The 15,798-nt window shown below is 37.7% G+C and overlaps 4 protein-coding genes across 4 annotated transcripts; 2 read left to right on the forward strand and 2 right to left on the reverse strand.

The window, feature by feature from the left end:
* The first annotated feature begins 823 nt into the window (after positions 1 to 823).
* LOC145909022 (uncharacterized) lies at positions 824 to 3,054 on the forward strand. The gene is made up of 4 exons (XM_082996344.1): positions 824 to 1,022; positions 1,325 to 1,386; positions 2,287 to 2,395; positions 2,526 to 3,054. Exons 1-4 carry the CDS (start codon positions 896 to 898, stop codon positions 2,576 to 2,578), a joined length of 351 nt encoding a protein of 116 aa, XP_082852470.1. The 5' UTR covers positions 824 to 895; the 3' UTR covers positions 2,579 to 3,054.
* Positions 3,055 to 4,565: 1,511 nt separating this feature from the next.
* Positions 4,566 to 8,181, reverse strand: LOC145908561 (gamma-interferon-inducible lysosomal thiol reductase-like). The gene is made up of 7 exons (XM_082995861.1): positions 8,037 to 8,181; positions 7,675 to 7,863; positions 7,281 to 7,358; positions 6,805 to 6,903; positions 6,445 to 6,591; positions 5,893 to 5,961; positions 4,566 to 4,853 (listed from the first exon to the last, which is right to left on the reverse strand). Exons 1-7 carry the CDS (start codon positions 8,148 to 8,150, stop codon positions 4,773 to 4,775), a joined length of 777 nt encoding a protein of 258 aa, XP_082851987.1. The 5' UTR covers positions 8,151 to 8,181; the 3' UTR covers positions 4,566 to 4,772.
* Positions 8,182 to 8,290: 109 nt separating this feature from the next.
* Positions 8,291 to 10,421, reverse strand: LOC145908980 (uncharacterized). Its single transcript, XM_082996297.1, has 6 exons — positions 10,249 to 10,421; positions 10,031 to 10,192; positions 9,532 to 9,705; positions 9,092 to 9,262; positions 8,948 to 9,032; positions 8,291 to 8,683 (listed from the first exon to the last, which is right to left on the reverse strand). The coding sequence occupies exons 1-6, from the start codon at positions 10,336 to 10,338 to the stop codon at positions 8,670 to 8,672; spliced, it is 696 nt and encodes a 231-aa protein (XP_082852423.1). The 5' UTR covers positions 10,339 to 10,421; the 3' UTR covers positions 8,291 to 8,669.
* Positions 10,422 to 11,488: 1,067 nt separating this feature from the next.
* Positions 11,489 to 15,798, forward strand: LOC145908551 (cytochrome P450 2A7-like). Its single transcript, XM_082995851.1, has 9 exons — positions 11,489 to 11,877; positions 12,559 to 12,707; positions 12,884 to 12,986; positions 13,192 to 13,301; positions 13,447 to 13,556; positions 13,709 to 13,833; positions 14,065 to 14,209; positions 14,516 to 14,679; positions 15,000 to 15,798. Exons 1-9 carry the CDS (start codon positions 11,578 to 11,580, stop codon positions 15,303 to 15,305), a joined length of 1,512 nt encoding a protein of 503 aa, XP_082851977.1. The 5' UTR covers positions 11,489 to 11,577; the 3' UTR covers positions 15,306 to 15,798.

The following is a 15,798-nucleotide window of genomic DNA, read 5'->3' on the forward strand; positions in this document are numbered from 1 at the left end:
CGGAGAGATACTTTACACCAGAACTCTCGGCCATAACAATGTTTGCGTGTTTGACAAAGACAGTGCAAGTGCGACCTGCTACAGGCAGTCCATAATGCTTGGAAGTAAACAACATTTACACTTCATTAAGTTTCGAGCATCTGTGGAAATTGCGATAATGCAACAATACATTGCCCCCAATTATTAGTATATGTGCAACAATTGACAGCAGAAAAACGTACATACCTGTACACGTGCCCACAGTAGTTTGTGACAAAGTGCCACGAGTAGAGTTGCGTCTGCGAAACTGAGACACGAGAAATTTCTGGCCTAATTTCCCCGTAGCCGTGGTAACAAACTACTCAGAATGACCGCATTTCGACACTTGTATCCGAAAACCCAAGCTCCGTTACGTAATGTGGACTTGCGTTACGTTTACAGTTCGCTGCGGAAAAGAATTTTAATTTTCTCGTTTTGCTTGTTTACGTAGATCTTGTTGCTCTGTTCGAGGCAGTTAACGTTAGGCAAGGCGAGATCAGCGAAGTATTAACGCAGCTTGAAGCATTGGTAAAATCAGTACGAAGTGCCGGTATAACCAATTTAAATGTCGGCTAATTTTTTGTCGAGCTTACGAGCTCATGTTTTAATAGAGGGCACAACAATATTGATGTAAGACGAAGTTATTTTTGCCTGTGATGATCTTTTTTGAGCAAGAAGTTTTTTAAAACGTATTTCGATATACACGTACACGACCGAAATGTTCTTCGTGGAAATCCATCAATTTCGTTTTAGTTCACGCACTGTTTGATTCACCACGAATGAAACACTCAACTACTGACAGTTTTATGAGCAGTTTTGTTTGATTTTAGGCTAAGGGGTGGGATAGTTCACATAATTCTGCCTCCTGGGTTATACCATGACACGCATCGCATTATTCATTGGACTGGCTGTAATCTTTGCGACGTTGTGCATCGAACCGACGAAGGCCGGGTCAACGGAGCAAGTCCTGCGACGAAAGAGAACGCCTTTCGCCGCAAACGAAGGTGAGTGTTAACAGAAATGACTTACGAAAAAAATCTACGTTTCCGTCGAAATTTCCGCTCTGAAATTTTTTAATTAAAGCCAGCACGCGTTGTAAGGATTTTTTTGTTTTTTTTTGGTTTACGGTTCGGCATATGCGCATAGAAAAATATTGTGTCAAGAGTGGAAGATCTTTCACGTTGTTGTGTTAAACACACAGCAGGAAGAGGGGGGTCGGGTGTGATTTTTAGGCGAGCGCAGCTTTAAGATTATTGAGTTGTGCTGAGGTATTTCCGGTTGTTTCATGTTCGAATTTTGTTTGCAGGTGGGGAAGGAAATTCGGGCATGTTGACACACTTCATCACCAAGCGAGCAACATGGCATTATGTAAGTACTCCCGTTGTAACCTTTACAATCCTTATGTGGCTGGTGGTTGCAAGGCTTTTTAAGACAAAAAAAATACGGACAAATTTTATAACAAAGGACAAAATGCAGACACATCGCTGTATGTAGATTTAGCCGCTTGTGTTATATCACTGAGATTTTTTTATCCAAATAATTTTCATGAAACTCAAGGAAGGTAGGTCATATTCACTTCACCTTTTGAACCAAAAGTATAGCAAGAGACCTCATAGTGAAATTCTACCAACACATTGAATTAAGATACGATCTGCGAAGAGGGCCGATGAGAGCCTTTCGGCCGAACGGGTCAGATTTCGACCAGATATACCAGGTTTCGTTGATCCATTGCACTGGTAATAGGGCGCAGATCCGGAGAATATAATGTTACTGCCAGGGTATGGATCAAATCCACTTGCGTCTGGCAAGTAAAAACGAATTACTGACAATCACGACTCCGATATTGAAATCACAAGATTTCTGCGTTGCTCGACAAATGTTTGAGCAGAAATTAAGCCTTTACAATACGTCGTAAAAACGCAACAAAATCTATCAGACTTGAATTAACCCACCTTGAAAGCCCCAAGCTTGTAAGCTGTACACAATTACTTTGGGCCCTAATGTTATTCGTGTAAAATGGTGTTAGGAGAAAACCTGACAATACGTACAGGGAACAGGCTATTGTGACAAATTTTTTTTTTCTTTTCTACTCTGTCTAAACACCAATTAACAAACGCAAGTGGGAAGCCCACAACCTGCAAATTATAAATAAGAATGAAAATTGTAATTAATACTTTGATCAATACAAAAAAAATAAAAGAAGAATAGCTCATAAACAGCTCATCAAAAAGCGAACATACGACGTTGACAAAAATGTGCTTTTTGCAGAAAAATACGAACAGGGCTGCTAGAATAAAGAAACTTCGTGCGCTACGAACCTATCGATGCAGAAATATATACAGTCTTCTCGCAAACTGCAAAAGAGTAAAGAGAAAGAGTAAGTTGCAAAAACCTCATGTTTCTTGCAGTAAATTCACGTAAAAACCACAATTTTTCTCGGAGATAGCAACATGCTTGGCAGCATCGGAAAAAAAGGTTATTGATTTACTTTTGTTCTTGGTTCGCAGGGTTTTGTATGAGGTGCATGTTCCTGATGCAGTACTTGGATGTGATCCCATAAATCATTGCAGCCATCACAAGAAGAAGTAACAACGAAGCCACAGAACTCATCACAAAATGCCTGCATTCGGCACCGCACTTTTACGTCTCACTTAGCTTCACAACATGGTTTCTTACATGTGTTTATATTTTTTTATTTTTGGTGTTTGTAGGCCTACTCCTCAACCTGCATTTTTGGCGCATGCCACCGGATAATTTTTCAAACCTGCGCATAAACGTAACTTCACCAATAATAATTCGTGAAGGCTTCTACTGTACATGTCTCTTTCAATCGTTGATGTTCTTTCATACTTGTGCAGTGATCTTAAATTTCGGGTAAAAATTACACGAATTTCTTGTGTAAAAGTGAAGGCAATCATGGAAAGTGACCGCTGAGTTGAACGGAACTCACAACTAAATTGTACAGCTTTTGTATACTTTAAACCAATACATACATGCATATATATAAACAGTATAAAAATAATACAACGAATAAAAGTTCATATAAAATGAAGGAAACTGTTTTATAAACTGGAGAAACAGGATCAGGTTACCGACTGGAAATGAAATGTCGTTCCATTATGAAAAGAAAGTTATTTAGGACTCTAAAACTGGCATAAAAACCATCCATAATTTCGCGGTCATTTCTTTTCTGCCGCTTGTGACAATGGCTGAAAGCGATACCACAAAATTCACGTGCAATTTCGACTCCTTAAGGTTTTGCCTGAAATTTAACCCAATATCAAGGGGTCAGGGGTCGTCACGCATAACAAACTTGGGTGATTATTCATGCCACAAGATGAATATTCAAATACCTCGTGCGTGTCTTTGTGTTGCGTGGAATGGCAGATACCACTTTGAGGTAAAACATTTTAAAGCGTACCACCTAGTCAGGGTGTTACAAAGTAACCTAGGGATTGAAGTAACGAACAATTTGAGATCACATACGATTTTTTTACATTCGAACTATATCCTTTCATTACGGAAAGGTGCTCGCGTACCATCGGTTGGGAAACACTGCTTCATAGTTTGTTTTTGTTCTACTCGGATGCGTGTGTTTTGACTGTCGCACGTTCACCAAAACACGATATCAAAAGTGACCAAAATGTTTTGGTTTAGAAAGCAAAAGCGAGATTAATCTGACAGTTGAGTGTAAACACATTTTCTTTCTTATTAGGGGTTCAAGGGGCCGCATCCGGACCGCTGGCCGTCGTTTGACGCCCCCTGGTCTGGCGCATAACGCATATCAGATGTTTGATGTTGTTTATTTATTTGGCGAAGCCTGGCGTGAAAAAGTTCGATAATTACATTGTTATGACATTTAAAGCGGACTCGCAATCCAATTAGTTGAGCCCCCTTTGCCAAATTACCATGACGACCGCCTTGTCATGTAGCCAAACTGTGGCGATTTGCAGGTGTGTCTAAAAGCTGCTCAATGTTTTTAGCTGACTTAAGGTTTCTGCCCTTATACAAAGCAAATAAATGGCCCGGGTGCAAAGAATTTAAGCCGGTTTGGGAAACTCGAGTTAGCTAAAAAAAATAGTTTTGTTTTCACTTGTGTGAACGAAAAAGTTGCCGATCTATACTCACATAAATCACCACTCTATAATGCGCGAGAATTATAAACCGACTACAAAAAATTCTACTGATATAAATTGTGGTTGTGCAACCTTCAATGAGTATTTAAAATGAAATTTAAAAAAGAGTTTTACATTAGATACTAACATGTTAGCAAACATTTCAACAGTTGCTAAAATGTAAGCTAAGACCATTGGTTTTACCGACTTAAATCAACCTCACAATGTGTAAATATTCGCCAATCTCCAAATCCTATACCTTCGGCTTAACAGCAGCCTCAGTGGCTTTGAAGTCGTGTGTTGTGTATCTACATACAACCACGGTAATAGTTAACATCGCAACAACAAGAAATGATTTGAAACAGAATTACTTGCCACCGGAAAGTACGCTTTTACAAAGGCACCTCCCACTTTGTAGAGAACATATGTGCATTATTGCTCAGTTTATTTGCATACAGCGGAGAAAATTATAAAAGACATCAAGTGCAGAAAAAACACAACACCATGGCATCTTGAATCTCAATTTATCGTTGCCGCATAAAAAAAATTTTTTTATACCGCAGAAAAACAATATTGCACAGTCAATGATCAGGAGAGACAATTAGGCATTTAGACGGCCTCAGGCATCTCGTTGAAAGGTTACTCCTCGGGATGATACTTCACCTTTTGATCAACGTTATGTTGCGTAACACTAGAGCCGCACTCGGATGGTTTCTCTCCCTTAAGGAAAAAATAATTTCGCCGGTCATTGGGGTGCAGAAGAACTAACTGCGTTTCGTACAAAATGGCGTTGAACGAGGTACTGTTGGACATGTCATGGTAAGTCATTATCATTGTACTGGCGTTTTCGTTGCCTTTTACTTCAACAAATATGATTTCTTCTTTCTCAACTTGTGTCCCTTCATAATTGATTTTAATTCTTCCTCTTTCTCCGTTCAGCGTTTGAATAACTGCGTTCGGTTCATAGCTGGTCAATTCTCGTTAATTTTGTGGAAACATTTCGCAAAATTGTACTTGTCAATGAAATTATGAATGAAAAATGTTGAAAATATGGTCTTTCTTGAAAGACAAATTAATTCCTGTCTGTAAATCTCTTCACAAATGATACATTTAAACTCTTTTATAAGAATTTTTGCATTTTCTCAACAGATTTTCCTTCATTAAAACACTTTTCTAATGAGGTATTTATGACATATTTCAAGAAAAGTCTCAATGTATCTCTTCTTGTAACTCTCTGCAACTTTTTCTGCTTGTTCCACTGCATCTGAGGTTTTTTATAATGTTGATAATGTCTGTACTGTTAAAGGATTTTAAAAGTATGCGATCTGCTCCTTCAAACTACTTGTCTGAACTATGGTGTCAGAGCTTCTACGACTGTTGCGAAACATGCAGGTTTTCCAAGATCAAATTACATTATGTCATGGGGGTAAAAATTACAGACTTGATAATACTGCCCTCTGCAGATTAACCAAAATTTTCAAAAACACTGGCATACTGCATACCAGTACCTTGCTTTCAAGTGCAATTATTTGCTCATTACAAACGAACATAACTAAATAACAAAATCAATGAAGCAAGTATCTTGCTATTGTTGTTTATAATACTTCACTTTACCACTGCCACAAACTAAAATCATTTACATTCTTGCCGCCAATCATTCAACTAGACAGAGCTTTTCCTTTGCCACTTGCAAGGTTCAGTGCCCAAGCAGAGCCATAGTCAACCAATAAACTTTATTTTATTCCGTTATTACACATACCTGATAGGTTTCGCACACAACGCTGAGAAGGTCCCCGGTGGCTGCCGTTTGTATTTCATCGGTGTGAACCTGTAATGGGATATTAGCGGTAAATCACTCGCCTACAGATGTCTATATGATGCCTTTGAGTGACAAATCATTCTGTTCTCCCGTGGTAAATTATCCCAAAAAGGTGTAAAAAGTTTAGTTTTCTTTTAATTTCATTTTAATTTTTTTTTAATTTTTTCTTCCCCGCTTACATAAGCGTGTGATGATGCTTCCCAAGCACTTTACCCAAAACAAGCGAAATTCTGTTTTGTCATATGTTCTCAAGGGCAATGAAAATCATTTGAGGAGACATACGGTATTCTCAAATATGAGATAAGCGTTTAGTTTTTTTTTTTATATTTAAAATGGCAAGACATGAGTTTATGTGTATAAAACTAACATGATGCAAGAAAAAACTTAAATTTGTAAAATTAGAGAAAAATTATTACCAATTTTGTTTCAATATTTAAATAATTTTAGAAAGGTTTTGCAATTTGCAAAGTTGGGTGAAAATGTATCCTTTACCCCATTCAGCACCACCCATGGCACCCAGTTGAGTCTTGGATTGAGGGCTTTGGTCTCAACACCAGCTTCGTGTAAAAGATCATTTCCTTGGTCACCCATTGCACAAGTGTTGATTGTTTCCCAGGAATAACCTCCATCAGTTATGCACTGAGAATACAAAAATACAACCAGATTTTAGGGAAAAACTCGCAGCACTCATGCGGTGTAGACACAAACAAGTGTCATTATGGTTTTAGATAGGGAAAACGAAAACATAAAAAAAAGATTTATTTATGAAATTGTAGCAAGAATTAAAAACAAAAATATAGAAGTTTCATAGTTTTTTCATAACATCTATATATAGCAGATAAAGGTTATTACCTTTTCCGCAGCAGCAACAGGGTCATCAGCAGATTCCATGCAGTTGACGATAGGCAAGTAAGACACTGGGTTATTGTCAGTAGTGAAAATAAGACAGTTCTACAAAGTAAAACAACAAACTCTTTTACAGTTAAAACGTATGTGTTTAAATCTATTTTGAACTCGAAGGTTTTTTGTTTGTTTTTTTCGATCTATGAAACAAAACTTTAAATATGTTGCAACAAAGAAATCATTGCTTCATCCGTATGTAAAAACTTTCGGGCAGCAGAAAAACATCACATGATCTGCAGGCACAGTTGAAACAAAGTTCACTCGGAAGCTACACCACATGATGCATGAGTAAACATTCTTATCTTGGAACAGTTAGTGATTAACTGCTAAGTCATTGAGTCCTTTGCCCTTTGTACGAGGGCTGGCTTATTTGCTGGAAAAGATTGCAAACATTTTGCAGAAATTGTTGAAATCATTTTAGCAACCTCAATAGAATTTCCAAGGCATTCCTTTTTCCCATGTTGACAATTAAATTTGTAAGAGCCATCTGCCTGTTTTCGCATCTGCACAAAAATTTAAAAGGAAGTTGTAAGTGTTAACTATTGAAAAACTGCAGCATGTCAGGAAATTCACAAGACAAATAGGAAGCACTAGAACCTTTCAATAGCAAGTTTTTTGTAAACTATTTGTTGGATGCCAATATGGACAGCATTCTTGTAGGGATAATCTGCAATGCTAATGTTTTTTTCAATATATATTTTGTGCAAATGCAACACATTGAGACCACATTTTAATTCTTATATCATGTGAGAAATCACATCACATGTCTATCCAGACAAATATAGTAACAAATAAAGCACTGATTTATCCACAACATACCACTGCTTTGCCAAAGGGCACAATCTTTACATTCATGATGCCAGTTTTTTCAAGTTTTTCCCAAGTGGGGTAAAGTTGTGTTGTGATAAATCGGATTGAATCTGGGCAGAGAGACTCAAAGTAAACCTCAACCATCACAGGCTGATCAACTGCCATGGGGAACAACCTTGTAGCACAGGCACTTAGCACCTGAACCAGATTACAAATTCCATTATGAGCATTTCCACTTTTTTTGCCATGTAAATGAATTTGTAATGAACATGAAAATGATTTTTATACTGCAAGTTTTGATAATTTTCAATGTTACAAAATCAAAATTTCTAATAAATAAGAGAATAAACACAATAGGGAATAATACTTACTCCACATTTCTTTGCAGTGTCATAACTGTCACACCAAAACCTTGGAGCCACTCTGCAATCATATGCAAAAGCACATGCAGCTGCACCAAGCAAGACTAATAGCTTCAAAGACATTACTATCGCTATCCTTTACTAATATGCAATATTATCTGGGTGAAGAACGAGAACGTAATGTACAAGTACAATTATAACCTAGTCAATTTTAAAGCTCTTGTGGCTAAAAAACTATTACCAGTTTTATTACTATGGCAACCTTGTAAAAAGCTACTTTTTATTAAGAGGACAAGATAGTGAAACAAATACATCAACGTGTTGCGACCAATACATAACAAAACAAAACAAACTTGTACAGATGTTATTTTTTCTTCGATTAAAGTTCGATATGGTTCAATGACTTCTGATGGTAACCTCGCACTACAGTACGAATATATCATGCTCGTTGCTCTCTACTATTATTAAACCATAAAAATGACAGCAAAACATCATCTACATAAAATTATAAGCAGCATTTATAAACACACAAATTTTAAATGAGTAAATAAACTAGTCAGACAAGCACAGAAAAGTCCAAAGTTTGCAGCGTTGCGTTTTTCGTTAAACCCGCAGAACTCCTGCGTCATTGTTTGTTCCTCCTCAATAAAAGAGAACTGCAGAGACATAGATCAGTTGAAATCCCCCAAAAAATATAACATGATAAAATAAATTTAACCATTGCATTACAATTTAGCGTATTAGTGCTTAAAAATAGATGATTTTCTGGCAGTTTTTGTATGATTTACTGGACATTACACGCTGCAATAGCAAAGGAAAGAGATAAGCTACCAAAATACACACACCGTCATTATGTAATACTGTTATGAGATTATATCGTAAACGGAAAATCTCAACATCATAGAGCAAAACATTCGTACCTTCTATAACTTTGTTTTCAGTTTGTAGTTTAAATTCATCGACATCAGATCGGGATACAAGGTTTCCTTTCAAGCTAATCACATCCTATTAGACGAAACAAAAATATTAGTTTATCTGACACCTCTTTTGTTATTTTATCATACCATAGTTCCTGACATGTCTTGCACTCCCTGAATGATAGATTCCAAATGAGCTACAGCAAGACAGCAGTGACCAAGATCAAGTTTCTTGACTTGTTTGACGCGGAGAAGGCGCTGTATTAAAGTTGCCCCTTCCAATCCCAAGTTTGTGCCGCGAAAATTTAGCTCTTCAATCTGCATAAACTTATGCTGTATTTTGGGGCCAAAAACTTCTTTAATCTAAACGATTGTGGGTTTAGCCTGATTCCGGTTGCAGTATGTATAAGTGGGCCGAAACGCGTGTAGGTTGCTTTTCTTAAAGTAGTTTAATCTATACTTCCTTATACATGTGTACATTGGAAACGCTAAACAAAAAATATTGTTCAAAAGTCCAAAAGTGTCAAATTGGTGACGTTTAAAGTGAAGTAGCAAAAAGTAAAGTAACGAAATGTCCAAGGTCTTACCTCAGTGCCGTTCATTCGAATCAAACTATCGACAACCATGGTGATCTGTGTCAAATTGAAGCCGCAGTCCCACACAGTAAAGCTGTTCACTTGTTTTCGTCGCAACAACGCTTTTATCAACGCGCAGCCCTCGATTCCAATGTTTAGACTGTTTCGGAAAACGATGGTTGTGGTCTGAAAATACAACCAACTATTGAACACACAAATCGGTGGAAAAATACAGCTATCTGCGAAATAACAAAAAAAAACTGTATGCACACAAACTTTAGTGATTTAAAATGCAGACTAATAATGATCAAAACGGAAGTTACGAAAGGCTAATTCTTAACACAAAATAGCAAAATCTTTGAAAGTCAAAGCATAACAGTGTGACAGGCAGCTTTGTTGTTTCTAACTACAAAACGAAATATGGGCATGTGTGCACAAGGGTGGTTTTCACGTTACATGATGAATATGTTAACATAGGGTCACCTACATACAACCAGGCGCCTGTACTTACCTCGTCAGAGAGAATCTGCTTGATTTGAAATAGTTCCTCATGACGTAATCTACAGTCGGCAAAGGCCACTTCTTTTAAATCTTTGCTTCTTATTAAATCGAGAAGTATGTTATTCCCTCTGTCGCCGAGTTTCAATCGCGGCCCAAGGTCCAGTTTGTTAACCTTCAAGACATTAGGCTGGTATAACACGCATCATAACGTATAGCCCAAACACTTACATCCTGCGAATAGGCCTTCAGCATGCACTGTATAGCATATTGCTGCATAGTGCACTTAAAAAGTTCACGGTGTTTGGCTGATTTCAACATCCTGTCTTATCATAACCAAAACGACACACTTCAAGATATAAGTAGCTACCTTTAGTGTATTTACATCTAGTACAGAGATTGCACATAACCAACTGTACGGTATAGGTAGGAAGAGAGATCTACAACGGAACAATCGATGAATCATTATGTTTTGATTTAATCGGTTTCATCTGCCTGCATGGCCTGCGTAGGCGACGCGATTCAATAAACATTTGACGTTACTTTGCCTTGCTACGTCACCAAACTTGCCTACAAACTCGAAGGGGGCATAAAAGTCCAACTACGCGTCTAGCAGGTTAAATACGGAAAATACTATATTACACCGGGACTCAGAGTTTTCGCCAAAATTGATCCACGTATATGTCTGTGTGATGTCTGTGGAAATGGCAATGGTTTTGGTTATTTTTGTTAAACATTTGAATTCAAATACTTCACTAAGGGTGGTATGCAGAAATCCCGCTTAAAAGGTAAGCGGGTATTTAAGCCGAACCTCAATTTAAGCGAGGTTACTACGTATCACCCTTAACTTTCTGTTGATATTCGCACAGATTTCCAAGTTACGTATTCTGAAACTTTTTAATATCAACGCTATAAATTGACTAGTAGTCTATTACGTCGAGATAGTGATTCTTTTTGTTGTGTGCTAACAAAGGTCGCATGTAAACATTGTTTGTATCAGTGTAAAACGCCACGCCTAAGCGAACAAACTACCATGACGCCTGTGGTCAAGCCATAGGCACTTTGGTCACGGTTTACCGATTTCTCCGAGGTTTGCAAATGCCGCAGTAACCGCAGCGTGTTAGAGGGTAGTTGAGTTTTATGCAGCGTCAGAAACCAGATTTCTGTGCAGCTGCTTTATGGCTCAGACAGTAGAGATGATTGCTATTTCTGCAAAACGGAAAATACAATAAAGATGAAACGCGGTTCGTGATCTACAAACGTGCTATGTGTAGGAAAAGACTGCTTGCTACTAGTAACGTGAATATTTGAGTTCTGCAAAGTAGTCAGAAAGCTTTGGCATATCTTGTTTGCTATTTGGTTCATTGTAAGCAGGTCGGATATGCAATGTAAGTTAGTATAATGCAATTATAATAAGCTAAGAATTACGGCTTGATTAAATTAATCATTACCAGATGTGTTTTACAGTGTCTCGCTAAACTCTAGTGGTGTAAAGTTGTGTAGCCGGTTAAGTTCAAGAATCATGGATAAGTTTAACTAAAAGGTATACAAACTGTAGTGATGTTGACATACGTCAGCAACATGCTGTCAGGAAAAACTGATGGAATAACAGCCTTTCTTGTCCTTTGGGCTGCACTGACTCTTGTTTTCGGTCTCGTTTACAAATGGTGGCGAAAACCTCATTCCAACTTCCCACACGGACCGAGGGGAATTCCCATTCTCGGGGTTCTTCCTTACTTGGGGAAAAAACCAGAGGAAACCTTGAGAAGATGGAGCGAAGAAAAGTACGGGCCTGTGATGTCGATAAGAATGGGAATGGAAGATGTCGTCGTGCTTAGCTCGTTCGAAGCCATAATGGAGGTCAGTTTCGGCCACCAAAGAGCTGGTACACTGGCCCTAGTTTGAGCCCAAGCGTGTCTTGTTATTGTGTTTAAAATTGAGCTTGACGGGTCATGTTATGTAATTTTCGTGTTCTCAGACAGAGCCGCGCTTGTGGCAATTATGTAAATATTTTAACATGCCGCAGAAATGCCTCGGTGTTGGCAGCTACAAACGTATCTGCCCAGGGTTTTACCATTGCTAATAAAGTACCTAGGATTTTCATTAGTCCGTTTTGTTGGTGAGACTGTTTATTTGGCCGTACATGCGGCTTTAAGACACTCTAACTTAGGAGAAACTGAAAAACATAAAGGTCAAATAAAAACTGTACATCGCGTTTGGTTAAGAACAAGAAACTACACTGTAACAGAACACGTGCGCGGTAGCACACAGTTAATCACGCAAGCGTGGAGCGCGCAAGGCTCTGGGCAACTTGCGTTTCGCCGTAGGCACATGCCTTTAAATACAAGTCAAACTCATACATTTTACTCGGATTCTTGAAACCACTATTGGACCATTTGCAGAACGCAAAGTGCTAAAGCAATTTTTCGATATGGGCAGATTTTAGCTCTCTGAAACGAATATACGAAAAGACTATTGCTAACACTCTTATGAATTGAACTGGACACTATTATTAGAACCGTGCCCACATTTTTTTCGCAGGCTTTCAAGCGTCAAGGAAGCCGATTTGCTGGCCGTCCAGGTGGTGGACTGTTCGAACTGCTTCAAACTGAAGGTGGTGGTCTATCATTCAAACCGTATTCAAACGATTACAAGCATCAAAAAAAGTTTGTTAAAAAGACATTTAGAGAGTAAGTATATGGGAGAGCAAAGCAATAAATATCCAAACAAGTAGAATGTTGCTAGTTTTGATGCAAATACTTTTATATGCTTCGATAATTAAATGATTTTTTTATTCAAGGAGTATGTGTAGTTCCTTTAGGGGGAAATCATTACAGATAAAAATGGTTTCGTATGTATTTTGCAGCTTCGGTGTAGGCAAAATAGAATTTGATGAAATGGTAAACGCGGAAGCAGACCTTTTCAACGAGTTTTTGCGCAGCAAAATTGGGGGACTTGTCGATTTAAAGGTAAATAAAACCTTTTCGTTATAAGTTACAGTTAACATATCCAATGGTTTTGCCGATAAAACAACCAACGAAACAGCAAGCGTCCATATAAGAGTGCTATATTACAATCTTTGAAGCGTTAATTGTGGTCTGTGGATGCTAACAATGTAGCAAACGTATGTTGAAATTAAAGATATCTTTACAGGATACCTGTTTTCTTTTATAGTTGCACGTCTTCGCATTCACCTCAAATGTTATCGCAAAGTTTGTGTGTGGCCAAAGATACGACTACGAAGACCAACAGATGAAGGATCTTACTTACGCTCTTACAAGCATGTAAGCAAAGCTACACAGGAAAATGCAGATATTTTGTTTCGAAAACGAAGTGTTTAAATTACTGTGTAAGGTTTTCACAAACACACGATAGAGATACTTTCTGGCATAAGACTTTTGTCATCTAATATTGGCTTTATTCTTTAAGATTTTCAGATCCAAAAATAGCGATCGTTGACATGTTTCCAATGACCAAATGGCTTCCAAAGTTCGGAACAACAGTGAAGAATTTTTTGAAACACGATTTCTATGTCATTCGTACGAAATTTGCACGTCGTAATCAACATTAGGGTTTGGGACATTTTAACGTTTACGCTTTCGTGGTAATTGGGTCATTTTCCTGGGACTCGACATTTATGTGAAAACAGTGAGACAGGTAATTTGTTGACCATAATTATTCATTTGAACAGATTTTGTCCAAAATTACTGGGAACGTCACAAGTCTACGTTTAATCCAAACGACATCAAAGATTTCATGGATCATTTTCGCCGTGAGCAGATGTTCGGGACAGGCGATGGACACGCGAGTTTCACGGTATAGGTCCTTTAATATTTGTGGTTGTTTTGCATTAGGTTCGATGGTATCGCATCCAAAGTATCTGATCCAGCTTGATTTTTAAATATAAGGTACACGTGAGAAGTAAGGGCCTGCGCAGTGGGGCAATACGACCTTTTAATGCGAAACTATCAAAGATTTCTGCACTGTTTTGCATGATTTACCAAATAAACAACGGTAAAGATTCAAGGAAATTCGTGTTCTGTATAGGATCACCAAATACGTTGGTTAAGTGCCGACTTATTCGTTGCTGGAGCTGAAACATCCTCTGCTCAGCTTGGTTGGTGTTTTCATCTCTACGTTTACTTTTACGAGCATCAAAAAACATTGGAAGATGAAATTTTTAGTGTATTTGGTGAGTTTTAATTGTATATTTTATTTTGATTCTTTTGCATAGGGTTATGATAGTGCCTGCAATACGTACATGCGAAAGCGATGTTTTCATTGTAACAAATCACCTGACATCAATTACTTGGCTTTTCGCTTTATCGAAATATATGATTTGACATAAACCACAACACCTAATCGAGGACCAGATTAGGCTACAAGTTTTATGGAGCTTTGGGTTTGTTTTGCTGCTTTTATGTGTATATGATTTCAAAAACCTGCATGCGAATTATATACAACTGTGATTTATTTTCATAATATTTTGAATTTAAAGGCACTGACGGAAAAGTAACGCAGAATTTAAAATCAAAGACGCCCTTCCTGAACGCTTTCATTCAAGAATGCCTCAGGTTTCGCACCGTCGGCCCCTTGGTACTCAAACACTCAACTCTTTGCTCAACAAAACTTATGGGTTTCAACATCCCGTCCGGCTCAACGGTAACAACTCTTTCATTGCAACTCGAATTAAAATATATCCGGATTTATTAGCTGCAAAATTCTTAAAAAAAACAAAAACATAAAATGATCTCATGTCCAAACCGAGTTTATTTTATGAATACCATGTTTCGCAAAAAACAACATCATCACTTTTAAAACAAAAAATAGAAATTATTTAAGGTTAAACTTTGACGATTTTTCACATTCAGTGAAAAATCGTTACACTTGAACTGACTTGTAGTTGTCAAATTTGTGTCTGTTCTTGAAATAACGCCTGACCGCGTTTTTTATAATACGTCAAACCGTATATTCCTATACAGGTATTACCCAACTATCATGCTGTACACATGGACCCCATACTGTGGAACGAACCAGACAAATTTGATCCCTACCGCCACCTAGACGAAGAAGGCAACTTTATTTTCTCCAATAAAATTATCCCATTTTCAATTGGAACCAGATCTTGTCCGGGCGAGAACTTGGCGCGTACTGAGATCTACATCTTCTTCGCAAAGATCCTCCAGAAGTTTAAGATACGGTCTGGTGATAAACCGCCAAATATTGATTGCGTCTCGGCGTTTGTTACCCATGCCAAACCATACATGTTCAAAATAGAAGAACGTTAGTTGGGCGGGTAATACATATATTTAAGTGAAAAATTGTAGGTTCATCTCATATAGCAACACAAGGCATTGTAATACAAAAAAACGTATGATACAAATGTATGCAGAACGAATACATACGACAAAAATCAATTTTACCATTTGTGTATGATCGTAACATGTACAGTCAATGAAAATTATTTTGAACACAGTTTGTAACGGACAATTTTTCTCGTAGCAATTAATAGTTAATTCGCTTTCCCATTATTGTCGTTACAATATTTTCACATAAATTAATTCTATTTGGATCTGAACGTTGCTTAATATGCATTTATTCAATTCTTAATTGCAACCCCCACAAAAGTCTAGTCGTGTACACACATAGTAAAATTGCCTGGAGTTGAAAAAACGTGTTGGAACGACGATATACGTAGTGGCATCCATGGACAGACTATTAAGTAAACGGTATTTTGGATGTGAATTTGTTTTATATTGCAGAGACCTGCATGGGATTTGA

Source organism: Ascidia mentula, chromosome 7, assembly GCF_947561715.1.
Source record: "Ascidia mentula chromosome 7, kaAscMent1.1, whole genome shotgun sequence".
Lineage (NCBI taxonomy): Eukaryota > Metazoa > Chordata > Ascidiacea > Phlebobranchia > Ascidiidae > Ascidia > Ascidia mentula.